Genomic DNA, 18,674 nt, shown 5'->3' on the forward strand with positions numbered 1-18,674 from the left:
CTGGTATATTCTGAAGTATTGAAGTGGAGGTTGTGTAGGTTGTGTATTTAAATGTGTATCTATGTGTGACCATGTATGGCTAATAACAGACCATCACAATGCAAACAGTAAGTTTTTGACTATGGGCAGTTTTCCAGGATTAAGCATTGGCAGGTAAAGTTACTTAACTGATAGAAGTCACTGATCAGATTCTGGTGCAAGAGTTCCTTTGAATGCTGAACTGAATGGACAAGACCAGTTGCTGTGAAAACATGGATGATATGATGTCTGAAGGCAGTAAAATAGGATAGATAAATTTACACTACTTTAATCAATGTATTCTGCTGATTTTGCTAATTTTTCCAAGTTTCAGGCACATTCAAGGTAATCTGAAGCAAGTAATGAAAGGTAGCAATTCTAATATATTACACACTGTTATTTGAATTGCAATTTATTTCTAAGTACAGCAGTGATATACATTATAAGGGCTAAAAATGATGGAATCACCCCACTTTTTTAATTTCAAAATATGAAAGAACCAGAAAATATGTTTCACTTAGATTGGGGTTTTTTTCTGAAATGATTTCTAATGGTTCAGTTAAAACCTTGATCTCAGGGATGTGATCAGCCTGGTAACTTGCAGTTAGAGTCAGCTTATTTTCCTGAACTAACTGAGCTGGCGTTACTCTGTATTCAACCTTTTGGCCTTTCCAGGCTTACCCTCCTCTGGTCAGTGTAGCTCTACAATCATCTGGTCAAGCCTTCTTACATGTGCACTTCCTTGTTATGTCTGAGGACCGAAGAATGCCCAGCATAATTGAAGTGTGCTTATAATCTGATTAAAATAGTGTTTTGCACTAAATCTTTTCATGAGATTTGTAAGTTTTTCTGATTGAATTGTCATTTCAATGAACACACCAACCAACAATACTAGGCCTGTCTTGAGAAGATGGTTTATGTAGGAATAAATACAAGAAGAGAAGAATAAACTGAGAATTTACCTAGTGGGTTTAATTGATTGTTGGTTTGTTTGGCTTTTTTGGTGGGCTGGGTTTTTTTGGGTTTTTCTTTAAAGATCTTACAAAATGGTAACACTGATTAAATATTGAGATCAGAATAGAAAACTGAAATCCTCAATGCCTGTATTGTACTGCATGTAGCTACAAAATTTTTGCATTTCCTTTTTTTTTATCCATGCTTTTGGCTTCAGGAGAAAGGTGCCATAACATAATAAAGAGCTTAATATTCTGGAATGTTTAGAGAGTCCAGTGTGAGTATGTGAGTGGGATGTGTGTGTTTCTTTGTATGAATTTAAGAATTTAAAAAATCCAGATGTATTCCCCGTGTTTTAAATCTAGTTGTCAGGTTTTCTTTCTTAATCTCATGAGAGACTGAGGGGTTGTCCACTTTTGCATGTTTGTGTCTCGTGAAATGATTCTTCCTGGTCTTCCTGTTTTCTAATAACAGTTTTGAACCAGCTGCCTCTTCCATCACCTTTACCTGCTACCACAACAAAAAGCCTGCTTTTCAATGGACGGATAGCTGAAGAGGTGAACTGCCTTCTGGCTTGCAGGGATGAAAATCTGGTTTCGCAGCTCGTCCACAGTCTCAATCAGGTGTCAACAGATCACATGTATGTAGTTTGAAATAGTACATCAGTTCACCATCCTTATTCCTTGAAATCAAAACTAACTTGGTTAAGAAGGATGTTTGTGAGAATATGAAAATTAGGATCTGCAGGTTTTTCCTTAGGCTTGCTCAGCAAATGGCTGCAAGATAAGAGTCAAATGTTTCAGTGAGACAACACTAATAATTGTCCATCAGCCTTTATGCATAACTGTGGGGGTTATTTTACAGATCTGATGCTTATTACCTTCTTGATAGGTAAGAGTGCAGATTTCGTGGTGTTGACTGTGCAATACTAATTTGCATTTAGTGTCAGTCATTACTGCGCATAGACAAATTACACACCTAGAAGAAAATCTTTGACACTTGTGTCAATTCTGATTAGGTATTGAACTTAAGTAGTTTTAACAATTGAGACATCAATTATGCTAATGTATTCTCTTTTTGTTATTTTTTTTTTATTTCTCCCTGGTGTCCTTTGAATTGTTTTATGTTGACAAACTTGTAGTTTCCTTACTTGTTTTGTTCAAATGGAAGTAGATTTTAAAGGTCCTCAAAGCATACAATAAGTGAGTGCACAGATGCATTTATAGAAAATCCATTGCATTTCTTTATGGTTCAGAGGGAATCCTCTGATCTCAAAGATATGCCAATTTCTCTTTTCAAAATGAAATTATTTTCGAAGCATTGGGTTGAAACCTGAATGTTATACATTCATTCAAGTAATATGTTCTTGATGTTATGCCAAAACATTCTTTTGTAGAGAAGATCATGATACAAAAATATGCCTAAGAAACTTCTTATGACAGTCTTAAACTGACAGCCACATATATGTAAGATCTTAGTAAGAGAAAATGACTGTGAGGACTTGTAGGAATATTTCTTCTGCCATTCCTTAAGGAAGAGAATAAAAAAAACTAGAGGTGGGAAACAGTGTTTTGCAGGCTTGATTTTTCCTATATTTTAACAGTAAATTGTCTTCTTTCATTTTGGTTTTGGTTTTTTGTTTAGTTTTGTTTGGTTTTTGGTTTTTTTTTTTTACTTGACTCATAGTTTCTTATAATTTGAAAATGCATTTGCCTCTTTATTTGCTTACTTCCACAATTCCAGAGAGTTGAAAGATAACCTTGGCAGTGATGATCCAGAGGGAGATATACCAGTCTTACTGCAGGCTATTCTGGCAAGGAATCCTAATGTTTTCAGGGAGAAAAGCATGCAAAACAGATACGGGGTACAAAGCGGTAAGGATTTTTGATTATCTATTGATTAATTTTATGTTATTCTGTAAATCTAGGGGGCTGATACTAACCACAAGTGTATTTGGAGCACAACTGTTGCATTTATGCTTTGCCTTATGTTTGATATTGATTTAAAGCTATCTGCCTTAAAATCTTCTAAGAGCAATTGTATAGTAATTGTAAAATAAAAGCTACCAGGTGTTTTTCTAAAAAATATTTCATTTCATCTCAGAGTTTAATCTCTAGGATAGTAACTGGATTTTATTTTGAAACAATTTTGGTTTGAATTTTTTATGCCTGGGTTCATATGTTTGTCTTGGTAAATAATTGAGGTTGAAAATATATGTGTTGATCTTACTGAAAATCTATATGATTATAGTGTATCATTGCAGTGAGAGTTCTTAACTGTTCTGGAGTAAGGAATAAGGTTGAATGAGGCATCCTTAACAGTTCCTCCCTGCAATTCCTCATCTTAGCAACTTGTGATGCCCTACAGCTCTGAGCTATTTATGAATTTTGGGTGATTAAAACCTTATGCATCTTTCTATAAGTGTAAATTAGTTCAGTAATTTTTTTTTATTTATACAAGAAGTCAAGTATACTTTTGCTTGTAAATGGAGAAAACTTCACGTGCACTTTTAATAAAAATATATATCTAACTGAAACATCACCTGTTGTTGAGCCATCCTAGCATAAACGTATATGCTGCTGTAATACAGTTTAGTTATAGAAGAATTTTTATGTAACTTTGAGTTGTGATTTTATGAAGTGCATTCTTTGCCATTTGGTAGGAATGCTAAAATGGATTTATGCAGATACTTTTTTATAAGAAGAAAAATTGTAGTAAGGTTGGGAGTATATGTAAGGAATCTCATTCTAGTAATGTTTCTAGTAGGATGTTTTTTCTTACTGCCATGTAGTAATATGACAACAATGTGAAAAAGTAGAAGAAGATACTGTACTGCTAATGGCCACAGACTAATTTCAATTCCATTTTAGACCCAGTGTTTGGGGCTTGTTTTTTACTTCTTTCTCATTGCATCATTATCACATATACAGTTATCTGTCTGGAAACTTTGGAAAGTTTTTTTGGTTTTGGGGGTGTTTAGTTTTGTTTTGGGTTTTTTCTTTCTTTTTTTTGCACATTACGTTGATTGGGCCTTCCATGTCTTGCTCCTGCCCCAGCCATCCATAACAGAGATAGAGAAGTGAAAGTTATCCTCATAGATTAAGTTAGTTAGGGGATTTTTAAAAATTGCATTAGAATTAGTTTGATGTTTTCTGTCATTTTTTAAACCCAGCAACTGCCACATCTGTGATTCAAAGCATGTTTTAAATAAGGGAAGAGAAAACAAATAGATATATTTTTTCAGTCCTTAAAAAGAGCACTGTGTAATTTAAGCACAAAATTGAAACTTTGTCTGTATAGTTCATGCTGATATTGTTGCATTATGTCAGCTTTCTGTACAGGAATGTTAAGGTTAGTTGTTGGCCCGAAATATTGTACCTAGTTTTGTTCAGGGTGGCAGTGAGACGTGAGGGGGCAGTGGGCATGCTGCGTGCTCCTTCCAGCATTAAAAAATCCCTGGGATTTCATGTTCATTTGCCTCCATGTGAGACAACCAGTATCCATTTAAACAAATTTTGTAGAAGTTGAGCAGTCCCCATCATTACTTCGGACACAGAAATGTACTCTGTATTGAGGTATGGAAATATATAACTTTTCTCTGCACAACACAGGACGTTAACTCTTGTTTAGGGACAGTATTAGTGTGCTCAAGTACATGGTATGCAGTATTTAGCACCTACTGGGAGGTACTAATGGTTTAATTCCTGCAGGATTATTGGTGTCTCTGCTGGAGAAAGTGGAAGAGAAATGAGGGTGACCAGGAAGGTTTCTGAAACTAGTTTTGCATGTGTGACTGCTGTAGTACTTGAAATTGGTGATAGCAACTGTAGGATTAACAAAAGTCTTCCAGCAATTTCATACTGGAGACTTTTTGTCTTACCATCTAAAATACTTGTACTATTAATGAGCTTCTCCCTAAGGCTATCAATCACTTGCTGTGGCTTCCCAAGATACTGTGTGCTCAGGAGTTCTGACAGGTTTTTAGTTGTAAGACATTAAATTCTGTCACTAAAATAACTTCAAATTCATTTACATTTTTGTGTTTCTATGTCTCTTTTTCATGTAGTTGTTAGGGTATTTTTTATTCCTGTGTTGAAGAGAGGAGAAAAAAGATTCCTTTAAATTCCCCTTTATAGCAATGTGAGTCAGAATAGGATAGAAAATTTCAGTTGGAAGGGACATACCATAATCATCTAACCCAGCTGCCTGACAGCTTCAGAGCTGGCTGAAAGTTCAGTCAAATTAAAGGCACTGTCCAAATGCCTTCTAAACTAGCTAGTTTCAAGAACATTGATATGTGTGGCTTGCCAGCTGGTTCAACACCTGAACTTCCAACACATGACTGTGGTTATCTTCTTGCTGTAGGAGCCACAGTTGGGATATTGATTCTGCTTTGCAATTGAAATATTTGAGCACCTTCTTTGATAACATTCTCTCTAAGCTTAGGGGAGATGGAATAGAAAGCTTCTGTCTCTGGGTGGAAAGAGACCACTAAATATCAGAGCAGTGAGAATATCTTGCAGCCCTCAACCCAATTGCTATACCTGCTCCAACTACTGAAGATAAGTTCTCTGTGTTCTTCTGACTTGTGACTCTGCCAAATCTTTTGCTTTTTGGCACAACAAATATTGTACACACCAGCCTGGAGTGCAGAATATATGTCCTGCTTTAAAATGTTTCTCTTTACTAGTAGATTTTGACTTGCAAATCTCTAAGGAGGAGTTGAAGAAACTACTGTTAATATTTGTAACTGAATTAGCAGAACTTTAGGGAATGCTTTTTATGTCATAATGTGAAATGGACATCACACATGGATTCAGTAATTTTTTTCTAATTCTTTTAACAGCTGTGGGCAGATGATCTTAGTGTCAGTAAATTTTATAATGTTGTTAAAGCTCATAATCTCATTGTATGTAATAAATTCTGAAATGAGATAGCTCATTGATAGAAAAGGAAATGCATGTAAAGTAATGCTGCTATCTTTTTTTTAATAGGCATGATGATGTCACAGTTTAATATTTCTCAGAATTCCATGCGTGGTAGTCCTGCATCTTCCAATTATCAACAAACCACTATCTCACATAGCCCTTCCAGGTAATCCTTTCTAAGTGGGGTGGGAAGGGAGTGAACTACAAGTTCTTCCTACACTGGCAGCCAATTCTTGTTGCAAATATGTAACTTCAAGATGATCAGTGTCACAACAAATCTGGCATTTGTCTGACAGCGGGGCAAGTTTCTTCATGCGCAAAGAAACATCTTTCTGTCAGTGAACTGATCCCTGTATTCTAAGGATTCATCATGAATTCTCTCTCTCGCTTCACCCCTCAATTTGGCCAAATGTTCTATCTTGCCTAAGGAGTCCCTCTGCCTCGTGTTACCCTCTGGTTGTCTTCTACCCCTGTCAGAGGCTGAGACTGGTGGCAAGAGGATAGGACAGAATAGTCTGGTAATGTTCCAGGTTGTGCCTGGTTTAGCAGAATGGTGGGAAAGAAGATTCGTTAAAGCATGGAGTACTACTGTAGCAGTTATGCAAAAAGCTTCTTGCAGAAAGATAGGCCCAGTAGTTTGGCCAATCTTCCAGCAGAATCCTAGTCAGATTTCTGGTTTTTTAAATTTTTTAAGTGTTTGCAAATAGCACTTACCTATAATTTAGGCTTTTAATAATATATTAAAGTACTCTGGACTAGAGGAGAGAGTTCTGCTTGTAGTTTCAGCCCAGGTACTAGACTTTAACAGGTCCCATCTTCAGTTAGTAGATATCATTATTAAAATAAACTGATTTCAGGTTTCACCTCAAGTTACTATAACTGGCAAATGAAATGTTCTGTGTCTTCACAACAACCAATACACTTTTAAACTTTTAAATCTAAAAGGGATACCTAAAAAGTTTGTTCAACTTCTGAATATTACAATGAATAGTACGAAGTTTTCTTGAAATCCTTGCAAAATCCATGTGTTAAGTACTTCACAGTTTCTTTCTGTGGAAGCTTACATTCATGGAGTTCCTGTTTAGAACTGAGGGTTGTGACAGCTTGTACTGTACTTTGTGATGTATTTATTTGGTTATTTTAATTTTGAGAAGCTCATATAAGAATGTAATTAACAGTGTGCATGTATTATTCTCACAAGTCAATGTTATTTTCGTGGCTTCCTAACTGTAGAATGAATCTAAGATAAAGCCAGTGAAAGAGAAAGTTGTATTCAGTGGACTTGGGTCAGGTGCTACCTAACTGCCTATAATATTCTTGCATCTTGACAGGGTAGTTCTGTTGGATGGAGTTATTTGGAACCTTACTGGAAAGTAAAAGTAAATGGCTCCTTGTTAATCCTATGACCAAGTTGATTAAAACTGCTGCTGTCACTTTCATTCAAACTTCTGAGTTTAACTTTTGAAAATTGCAGATTTGATTTCCATGCATATTTGTCTCATTGTTTCCTTTCCCTAGGTGGAGGTCTTTTTAATGCTTTTTATTATCTTCTGACTCTTAAGTAACATTTGCAGTTAGGAAAATATAGATAGCTTAAAGTACTGCTTTTGAAGGATCTTCTTGGTTGTGTTGTGGGCTTTTTTATCTTAAAGAAATTTTCATGTTTTGAAGGTATAACTTCCAAAAGAAATAATGAATTTGTCTGTATTTGCTATTCCAAATTTTAAAAACTGAAAAACTTTTTTTCAATTTCATTTTCTTTTTAGCCGGTTTGTGCCACCACAGACAAGCTCTGGTAACAGATTTTTGGCACAACAGAACAGTCCAGTGCCTAGTCCATATGCTCCTCAAAGTCCTGCAGGATACATGCCGTATTCACATCCTCCAAGTTATACAACTCATCCTCAAATGCAGCAAGGTAAGTCTGTGATGTTTATTTTACTCTCCTATTTCATGTCAACTTAACTTTCATGCGCACATTTCATGGATTGCCAATTTCTTTAAAGGAGTCGTATGCTTAATGCAAATCTTTGAGGCAGGTATATTTAAGCTTTGATTTTTTGGCTGCAAAGAGTGGTGGCATCTACTTTTTTTAAAAAGTTAAATAGAAGAAGAAAAGGTAAAACATGTTCATTTTGCAATGCTCTCCTGTTTGTGTCAGATTTGCATTTTTGCCCTGTATATGTGACAATAAAAAAATCTGAACAAGCCAAAAATTGTATTTGTTAGCTATGAGCATCACTCACATATTTTAGGGAAAATCTCATTTCTGCCTAGGAAAAGTTAAGTTTTGTTAACTTGATATTAACCAAAGTTAACTTCAGAGATTCTTTAAGCCTTACTGGCCCTTTTTAGTGTTATATTAATTCTAATCAATTGGCTAGAATTATGCTCAAGGTATACAGTAACTGGCAAAAGCAACCTTCTGAACAAATGGATTTCTTTGTTCTGCCCTTGTCTAAAAACAATTCTGAAAACATGATCAATATTAAAGTATCTAGGGCATTTCTTTGTTGGTAAGTAGAATTTTATTGGATTCTTTTTTAAATTTTTTTCTTAAAGTTTAACATTGTGCTTAGAATATATATATAGCTGCTTTATATGTAGTGTTATATGTCTCATGAATACCTTGAAAGTTACTAAGGTAGTGAATTCAAGTTATATAGAAGTAAACAAAGCTTTCTGTAATCAATTTAAAGGATTTTAAATCCTTTTGAAAAATCTTAGATAATGTATTTTTAATTAAGGTATTTGTGGCAAGTTGGATTCTTGTTCAGATTTCGGACCTCTTGCCTTCCAACATTTTATGATTCGCCATTAGGGTGTTTTCTCTGAGTCTTTTCAAGTTTATGACGATATGACTGTATCAATATAGTTACTTACTTTTTTTTATATTTCAGCTTCTGTATCCAGTCCCATTGTCACAGCTGGGATGAGAAATCTCCATGAAAATAAAGTTTCAAGTCAGTTGTCTGGAAATTCAGCTAATCATCATGCTGATAATTCTAGACATGGCTCAAATGAAGACTACCTGCAGATGGTGCATAGACTCAGTAGTGATGTATGTTACCTAAATCAATTTATTAGAATAAAGCATATATTTACTATGATAAAGCAAGTATGTGTTTAACTGCCTTAGAAGTCAGATATTTTATGATGCTGTTGATGGATTTCAGTTTCAGACATGTAGACTCATTTGAAAAGGGGCAGACTCTGAAAACCTAGTACATTCTCAGTGACTGGTCTAATTGAAGGAATGCTAGACAAAAAAATAGCAAATGTAAACTTGCACTTTTATCCTTTTGTGCACTTTCTTAATGGTGCGTATATGTTACTTGTGTTTTATTTGTAATACTGCCTTCTAAAGATTATTTTAGCATGATGCAGAAAAATATTTGATGAATTTTGATAAAAGTTTTGCATTTCTGTATGAATAATAATTATAATGTTGCAGCCTTTTCTGCTTTGGAGAAGATCTTTATGAATGAGTATTTTAAAAATCATTAAACTCAAGAACTTAAATTACTTTTATTCAGTTTAGGATTTTATTGCTTTAAAAAAGCTAATACATTGTGTGTCTCTGAAATACAAAATCAGCAAATATACCCTTAAAGGCTCACTACACATTCACTCAATTAAGTACAATTTTTTGGTAAACTTGAGAGTGTTCCTAGAACATAATTCATCATTTGGTGATGCTTCAAACTTAAAAAGTGTAAATGCACATTTCTGAAAATTTGTCAGCTGTGGTAGGAATGACATCTCTACCCGAAATGTCATACACCTAGTTAGTCTGTTCAGTTAATTCAGTAAAAGTTGTCTTTGCCTGTGTCTTTGACAATCATGGTTAAAGATCTTCTCCTTACTTAATGAAACATACTAAGCTAAGTAACATGGTAAGTTAAGTTTTAAGTTAAGCTTATTTTTCAATACAGGTGTCTTTTTGAGATTTATTACAAGTCAAAAAAACATCAGTTTAGGAAAAAAAAATACCAGTTCCATAATTCCAGTGCAGTAGGTAAATGAGTAACTAAGTGGGATATCAGATCAGTTTCACTTAAAATAACATCATATACTTTTGATAAGGAGTTCATTTTATTGTGCTGATCTGAATATTAAACTTCTTTGCCCATGAGAATTTCTTTAGAAGGCAACAACTCTTTTTCCAAGCACTCTTGCAAAAAATAAGTGTAAGTAACACCAATGTTTAAGTTTAGGTTTATTGTGCTGTGAATGGAAAGAAAAAAAATCTAATGTAGTTGTGTAATAAGTGCCCATAGGTGGTAAATCTGATGAAATCTGATTTCTTATGGATTTGTGTTCTTTGAGGTGTAATCACCTTAAGTCCATAAACTTCAAACTCTTTCTTTTCCCTTAGCCGTGTCATCTACACCTTCACAAGGCTTAGCCTGTAAATGGCCCAGTCCATGGCTACACACATGGAATTCGGCTGTTTGGCCATCGTCAGAGGGGCTGTGTGATTGTCCGTCTGTGCAGGCTGCTTTCTCCCTGAAATACCAACAATCTGTTAATTTGGTTTTTATTGGTCAAAAGGTTAAAAAGGGTTTTATCAGACAAATAATTCAGATTAAAAAATAAAAGAAAGAAAAGGCTATGTGAAAAAATTGCCTATACCCAGATAACTCAACAAGGGCCGCATTAGAATGTTAACTACTGAAATAACCAGGTTAATTAGGATACATTAAATAACTGTACAACTTTTTTGGAGACTTCATTTATTTGTATGACTTTACCATTTGGAAGAATGACATCTTTAGAATTCATGTAATTATAGAAATATTCTCTTTATAAATACAGAATTTGCTAGTTTTTCCTTTCCCCAAACATTCTTATAGGTGCTATATAAATAACAGTAGTTGAAGTGGGAAATACTGTTCTATAGTTGAAGTTCAGTTTGGGCATTGTGTGAATGTGTAGTCATGACCAGCAGAGGGCTTCACAAAAGCATTGGAAAAACCCATGTAAAACTCTGAATGGACATTAGAATAGTGCGTTTGATATTTTATATAAGGATAGTGTGGGACTAAAAAATACGCATTTACATTGCTAAAAATAGAGCATGGTCATAATTGCATTGCAATTAGTATTATGTATTATGAAAATATTTGTTAGAAATTGTTAATTGGGAAAGAGCTTCATATTGCCATTGTTTCCCATTTAACTCTTACAAGCTAAAATCACTCTAGCTGTATCTGTGTTTTACATGAGACTAACCCAGCTGCTGTAATGGGACTGCTAGAGATTCTGTTCAGTCCTGGCTTCTGTATGCTGAGGATGTAGATACAAAGTGAACTGCATTTGTTGAACTGTAAGAGCAAAATGGCATTCTAGATAATCTTTTAAGGGTAGATTATGTTAAAAACATGAGTTTTTAAAAATCTACATTTTGTACTCTGTTGCTTCCAAATGGTGTTATATAAAGGGCATGCATCTGCTCTTCAGCTCTTTACTGTGAGTACTTGCAACAAAAAGTTGTAAATGGAATCTTAGCGTAAACCCAAATGTGCTTGTCTAAGTAGAAAACGTACACAGAGATTTATTTTTGTGTGCCTGTTCTGGCTGCGGATTCTTCTTAGGTGTGATTGGAGCATTGCTTATATTATACTCTAATAGCCGTCTAAATTACAAAGATTTTATTTAATGTGCCTCTTTTTCTAGTATTTCTTGTATGGTTTTTTTTTGTCCAATCCATTTTATCAATTTAGGTACGAATTTCAGTTTTTATTTTAACAGATGTTTATATTCATATGTTAATTTTTTTATCATTCTTACTTTAGGATGGCGATCCTTCAATAAGGAATGCTGCGTCTTTTTCCTTGAGGTCACCACAGTCAGTCTGCTCTCCAGCTGGAAGTGATGGAGCCCTTAAAGGTAGTCTAGCAGTCATATATATGTCAATTTATTTTTCCCAGTTTTAAAGAATAGAGAATTTAAAGAGGTATTTAGTTTTCCTCCTGACTTCTGTATTTAAATAGTGCTAGAAACTATGTCATTATGTTCTGGATGTAAAATTATTTTCAGCCCTGATCCAAAAGAAATTTCTAATGGTCTGAATATTAACTAATCATCCTTTGAAATAAAGCTGGAATTTATGGAGGACAGAAGGATTTAAAATCCTTTCCGATCTGAGAATTAAATTCTTTATAAGAATTCAGTTGCTCTACATAAGAAAAGTTTTAAAGGCAGCATTACGAGTATTAAACCCTTAAGCAGCTCAAAAGTGTTTTAATATGCAACACTTGTTTTAATTACAATCATGAAATTTTAAAAATGTGACAATAAGTGATCTCAATACACATAGCATAAATGAAGCCTGAAAACCTTAGCTGTGGAGAGATATAGGGTAAACTGTCTGTCAGTTGAGAGGAAACAGAAAAAAATCTGCTCAAAATAATTCTTTATACTAAAATCCACTTGGTAAGGTGGGGATTGGGACATACTCTTGTTAATTTTCTTTTTCAGTGATTCTATATTTAAAGGGCAATTATTGAAAAATGAAACAGTGCTCTCTTCTTCATAGACCTGAAATAAAAAAATAAGTCTTACTGGGTGATCAGTTTAGGCAGAGAAAAGAACAGAATATGATGGAGATTACAGAAAAGGTGAAAGTATTATGCAGCCTGGATAAGAGACATGTTTGTCAGTGGTGGACCTCAAGGCAGTCTTTCCATGCCTGTGAGGAGATTATCAGGAAGATCTGATGCAATATTTTCATTGTTATGGAAGAAGGATGAAATGCAATGGACTTAAATTTAAATAGGAGAATTTAACTAGATGTGAGGAAAAACTTTCTCACTATCAGGGCGGTCAAGCAGTAGTAAAGGATCCCTCTAGAATATGTGAGTTGTCTGTCCTTGGGTGTTTTCAGGATCAGAGTTGGTTAAAACCTGACATTATGTGTCCCTGCCTTACCCTGCTTTGAGCATGAGGGTTAAATAAACATCTCCTGAGGTCCCTTCCTAATTGAATTATCCTGTGGTTCAAGTGACAGGTGAGAAGTATGTGTATAGGTTGCCAGGAGCTTCAGTATTTCAGGTCTTGTTCTAAAGGACTTCCTGAAAGACTTGTGTAAAGGTGGGTTTTTTTCAGTCTTTGTCGAGCTTATAGGTTTAACAAGGTGGATCTAAGTTAACCCATTCAGATAAGTGATTACCACTCAGATAATATTTGATTTTTTTAAAATTTTTTTTTCTTTGCTAAACTTGCTGGTGTTTCAGTTCGCTCTCTCAGAACCCAGATTTGAAGACATGCCTTTTCAGATTATTTCTGTAAATGAACTGATTGTATAGATGGTAATGTTTCAGCATTAACATTAAAGTGCAGGAAGAGCTTTCTGATTTATCTCTATGTTAACTTTACTTTTCCCTTTGATAAACTGCACAACTGAAATACTGCTGCTAGTGGTGTTACCATTTTGCCCTCTTTAAGACATTAATGAACCCTGATTGAGAGAATCAGTTCTTGATGCTCCATCTAGTATTTTAGAGATGAATGGAAAAGATGTTAATAATTTCAGTGTTATTAGGAGCATGTGATCCCTACAGGGAATTTTTGGCCTATGATTTGTAGTGAAAGTTGGGATGAATACAAGTATTTATGCTGAGCTTTTTGCTGCTCTCTTATTAGTCCCTGGAAGTTTAGTTGGCAGGTCACAAACCTTGATAAAGAAAATGAGCAAAATATTTACCATTTGTCTGGAAGGACAAGAAAAATGGAAAAGGTGTAACCTATCATAGTCAGAGAGAGATCTCAGGAAGGTTGTTATAATGTATGAGCTTTCTTATATAACATAGAGATTGGAGCATTTACTGAAGGTTACAGGACTTCTGGAGAAATAGAGATTATGACTGTACAGTCTTGAATTATCTTTACATTGAATGTAGCCGTCTGTTTGACAGAATCTAAATGGGGGAGATGTTTTGTTTGCAACTCAGGCAAATATTTGAGAGATGGCAGGTCTTCTCTTTGTGTTTTGGGTGGTTATTTGCTTAATCAGTGGAGTAAAATTTCACTTTCTTTGCTTTGCTTCTGCTTCACTAAAGGTACAAGATCAGCTGAAGTTAAATCCCAAAAATTTTTTGATTTTAGCTATGCAAACATTGTAATGAACTGTTATGCTGTCGTCTGTTGCCACATCACTTTTTAAAAACTCATTCTGTGAGTAGAGTATGGAATGTCATGGAGTGTTTTCTTCTTGTTTACCTCATAAAATACCTTCATTTTTGAAGACTGATTAATCATAAGAATATTTTGTCAATTTGTTCTACTTTCCTACTGCTATGGGACCTCGCATTTTATTTTAATTCTTAGTTTTTTCTTGAGGAAACTTCTGAAGAGCTGGATAAAGGAAAGCCTTCCACAATGTTTTTAGACCATTGCTTTACGAAGAGGTGTGTTCATATCATTTACAGTCCTGTTTCCATACAATTTCCTAAATACTTAGGAAAACATCTGTAAGGACTAGCAACAACTTACAAAGTTATGTAATTTTGCACTCTTTTCCCCAAGTAAGTTGTATTCCTTCAGAAATTGTTAGTGAATATTTGATTATTTTATGAGTAGTTTGGAAAGTTCATATCTATCTTCTTAGGGCTTCACAGAACTCCTCCAGAGAGATTGCACTACATTTGATCTCTGAACATAGACTAGATAACAAGAAGAATTAGGAATCTTCTCAAATCAATAGTGTAGACTTCAGTGCTCTCTCTTCAGTGCTTGTGAAGAAAAAATACAATCTTCCCTTTTCTCCTTCAAAAGGAAGGCAGAAAAAATTTATTCAAGGATTTTTTTTCTAATAGCACTAAAATAAACATTCATTCTTGTTTTTTTCCTTCAAGTCTTAATTTTTTTATGCAAGAAGTCTGTGAATACATCCATTCTCAGGTAGAACAGCCAAAGCTGAATTTTTCATGAGGCATTTCAAACTCTGGGTAGAGTGGTGGTACTTTTCCCTGGAAACTATTGGAAGACGATGTGGAAAGTGAATACAATCTGTCCCTGAAAACTTCTCAAATGTATGTTCTTTATCTGTCTCTCATGTTATCCCTTTAAGTTAGAATTTTGAGTTTTCCTTTTTAAAAATAAGTGTCGTTGTTGTCTGCTGATCTGAATAAGTAACATTTTCTTTATATCTAATGCAAAATTTGGGAAGCTTTCCAGAGGAAGATTCTAGGATTTTAGAAAAAGCTGCAGGAAAGGACTTGAGGACTTGCCATCTTTTTACACTCAAGCTGGCTGAGCTGTAGCAGTATCCTCTCAGTAACTTCCATATATTTTAGAATATATGAGTTTTACTTAGAGTTTCCTTGGCTTTGCCGTAGAAGTTATTCAAATTCTTAGTGCTAGAAAGCTCCTAATGCTTAACCTGAATCACTTTTGTTGTAGTTAGTCATGATGCTTCTTGACTTCTTTCCAATGGGCAAAGAAAAACAGATCACATCCTTTTTTTTAATATCAAACATTTACATATCAAGGAACATTGTCATGTCTTGCTCTAATCTAATCTACACACTGAACAGCACAGTTTCTATTACCTTTATGTCAGTCATCATTTCTGAGCTTCCAATTGTCTTTGTTGTTTTTACCTGACTTCTAATTGGTCTACGTATGTCTTGATGTTCTACTGTCCTAGACATAGAAACATCTCTATTGAAGATTTAGGATGAGTAGTCAGGAAAGTTCTGGAGGCTACTTTGTATGATACTGCTGTTGTATATGTGAGTATAGCTGTTCTTTGCTGATAACTTAGATTTATATTGCAAGTTGTTTTAAACATTCTACTGCCTTTCTATAGTGCTTGTCCATCTTCCTCTTATGGCAGAATGGTTTTCAATTCTTATGGTTTTCAATTCAGATTAATTGATTAATAAGAAATTTGTGCTTCTTGTCTCTGAATTTGTTTTGTTTCAGAAAGTTACTCCAATTAGTCAAGAGAATTTTTGATTCTGTTTTTAAAACAGGGGTTGGCCTCTCAAAGACTTGAAACCAAAAGCAATAATGTTATTTAGATTAATAAAATAGTCTGAAGTTCTGTTACATGAGAAGATATTACTGACAAATATTTTAAACTATTATTCTTATGACAGTGCGCTGGAAAGCCGCACTTCTTCACATATACTCACTTCATTTTTATTACGAAAAACTAAATTTGTGTGAGCATAGCTTCACAGTAGAGCTTACAATAATCACCTTATTTTTGTCTAGATTACACTAGATTAACACTCTTCACCTTGTTAATGAAATTATTATGAGAAGGTATATAGAGAGCCATGCTGGAGTCCTGGAGTCCAGGTATGGCACTTGACTCTCTTTAAGATTTGATGATATTTATTCTTAACAAATTCCTTTTGGAATATCATTTCTTTGTTATCTCAGTACTTACAGAAAAAATATTCTAGTAGACATAAATCATACAGACTATGTGTTGTACTCTGGGTAGGCCTTTACCATGCTTTTGAAGGGGCTATTTTTCCCTTTTTGAGTCTACTGGAGGCAGAGATTCTCCAAGTGATTATTACCAATTTTGAGTCTGTTTTAGCCACAGTTCCCGGTTGAATATGTCTGATCCTATTTTCGTGAAAACTTTACTTTTATGTGAAGGTGATAAATTAGATCATGTTAAGGGGAAAAAAAAGACATATTCCATTTACACATTTTGACTGCAGTCTCTTCAAATCTGTTGGCAATAGTGTGTTCCTCACGTTCTGTAATCACAAGGTTCCTAGCTTTTCCAACAGACAAATGTCATTGTGAATACAATATGAAAGTTCTGGTTCTCTTTTCCTACTTCTGCCCTCAGGAACTTGTTTACAGTGTAATTACTCATATGTGAAATCTTAATAATTCACATGTAGCACATATACATTTCTTAAAGTCTCTCTTTCCAAAGGCTTTTCCAGTAAAATGTCTGGAATGTTGTGTCTGGGTTTATGTACCAATTTGTGTATACCTATTTAAATCATGTTCCAGGAGTGGAAGATCTCTTTCCTATGGATTTTAAAAAGTGTAGCTCTTAAACATTCTTGAAGTTTCTCTCCATTGTGCTATGAACTATGTATTAAACATTTTTCTTCATTTGTTCTCTAACAGTTTTTCCAGCTTTCATGCTTAGGGGATGATACTTCTGGCAAAACAGGGATAGGATGGGTGAAAGGCTTTTATCAACACTGAGAACCTTTGCCTGCAAGGGAATTAAAGAAATACGAGGATACTGTTTTGTGTGACCCTTTGGAAGTTGTTATTGTGAAAGTGGAAAGATAATATTTTAATACTGAAAAGTATGTAAATCCTAACTTCCCAATAACCTTAGTAAATGCTTTTTAACCATGTGGATCACAACCAAGAGTGTGATCAGTGGTGTGACTTTGCTGCATCATCTTTGGAAGGCAAGTGACGTGAAGAGGCTTAGAGATGATCAGAGAAAGTATCACAAATACTTAAAGAACGTGTGAATATTGTGATGTGTACAGACAAGTACAGACAAAACCATAAGATGGAGATGTTAGTGAGGTGTTCAGGCTCCTGGACAGAAGCTTCTTTGTTTGCTATCCAAACTAGTGATTCACAGGGACCAAGTGGAGCCTGGGTAAAGAAACCAGAAGTAGATTCAAAACTTTTCATTTTAAGGAAGGCTAAGTCTCTGTCAGTGCAATTAAATTCTTTTTATAGTTGATTGCATTATATAGGATTTGATAAGATACTGGTCAAGAATCACAGAAAAAAAGGTGTTTGTAAATTGCTATAGCATTTGAAAAAACTTTAGTGCCATCTACCACTACGAACCGATGGAAGAACTAAGAAATGTAGAGAACCAGGATTATCATGGGTGGTCAAAATGACTGTTGCTGAAAGACTAGAGAGGTATTGTTCATGGTTGTGCTTGTTCTCTGTAGAGACCTCATTTCCTGTGGTGGTACCCACTTCTCAGCTATGTTTGGTGTTATCTGGTTGACTATCAGTATTTGCTGTTTAATAACAATACAGTGACCTTCCTGAATCAAGGGAGAACCTCCTTTTATCTCAGAAGCTGTACATATTCCTGCTATATAAAGAGAGCACACACAAAGTTCTTTCGATGATACTATCTCTGGAAAATCAACTACAGAAAGTCAGATTTATTTTTCTCCTGAATTACTGCCCAGCCTTGGATTTAGAAAGTTGTCTATTTCTCTGTTCTAAAATAAGAAAATTGGTGCATTCCGAAAGATAGTTTCTGAAGATTTGTATATTGTTTATTGCATTGACAGCCTTTCGCAGAACAAACCTTCTCAATCTTGGAATCTCAACTGGTTCAGCAAACTCACCACAGCTGTCTATGTATTCTTTAAGTTTGGGTTGGTTTTGGTTTTTTTTTCCTTTTATCCAGTCTTGGTAGAGATACCTATTCTCAAACATATAATGGTCCAAGGAGTCCTATTTCCCATAGGAAATACTCCAGACTGACTCTGACCATTAACAAACAAAACCCTCTGTAAAGTGAGTCTAGTTTTCATAGAATTATTGAAGTTGGATTAGATGTCTAAGGTCATCTGTTCCAACCTTTAAAGAAAAACCATCATGTCAACTAAACCCTAGCACCAAATGCCATGTCCAGTCCTTTCTTGAACATCACCAGGAACAGTGATTCCATCACCTCCCTGGGCAGCCCATTCCAATCCTTTCAGTGAAGTTCTTCCTGAGGTCCAACCTGAACCTCCTCTTGTGCAGTTTGAGGCCATTTCCTCGAGTTGCCTGGGAGAATAGGCTGATCCCCAC

At 34.9% G+C, this 18,674-nt stretch overlaps 1 protein-coding gene across 4 annotated transcripts in view; it reads left to right on the forward strand.

Moving 5' to 3' along the window:
• Positions 1 to 18,674, forward strand: part of NIPBL (NIPBL cohesin loading factor) — a 139,939-nt gene that overhangs the window by 47,398 nt on the left and 73,867 nt on the right. For all 4 annotated transcript variants that reach the window (XM_066181065.1, XM_066181067.1, XM_066181064.1 and 1 more), the window contains exons 3-8: positions 1,447 to 1,612; positions 2,716 to 2,846; positions 5,967 to 6,066; positions 7,667 to 7,818; positions 8,801 to 8,961; positions 11,699 to 11,792. In XM_066181065.1, the coding sequence (XP_066037162.1) occupies positions 1,447 to 1,612; positions 2,716 to 2,846; positions 5,967 to 6,066; positions 7,667 to 7,818; positions 8,801 to 8,961; positions 11,699 to 11,792 (804 nt within the window). The remainder of the gene's footprint in view (positions 1 to 1,446; positions 1,613 to 2,715; positions 2,847 to 5,966; positions 6,067 to 7,666; positions 7,819 to 8,800; positions 8,962 to 11,698; positions 11,793 to 18,674) is intronic.

This window comes from Chamaea fasciata, unplaced genomic scaffold, assembly GCF_029207755.1.
Source record: "Chamaea fasciata isolate MVZ Bird 193981 ecotype frontalis unplaced genomic scaffold, bChaFas1.0.hap1 SCAF_4, whole genome shotgun sequence".
In the NCBI taxonomy this organism is placed as follows: domain Eukaryota; kingdom Metazoa; phylum Chordata; class Aves; order Passeriformes; family Sylviidae; genus Chamaea; species Chamaea fasciata.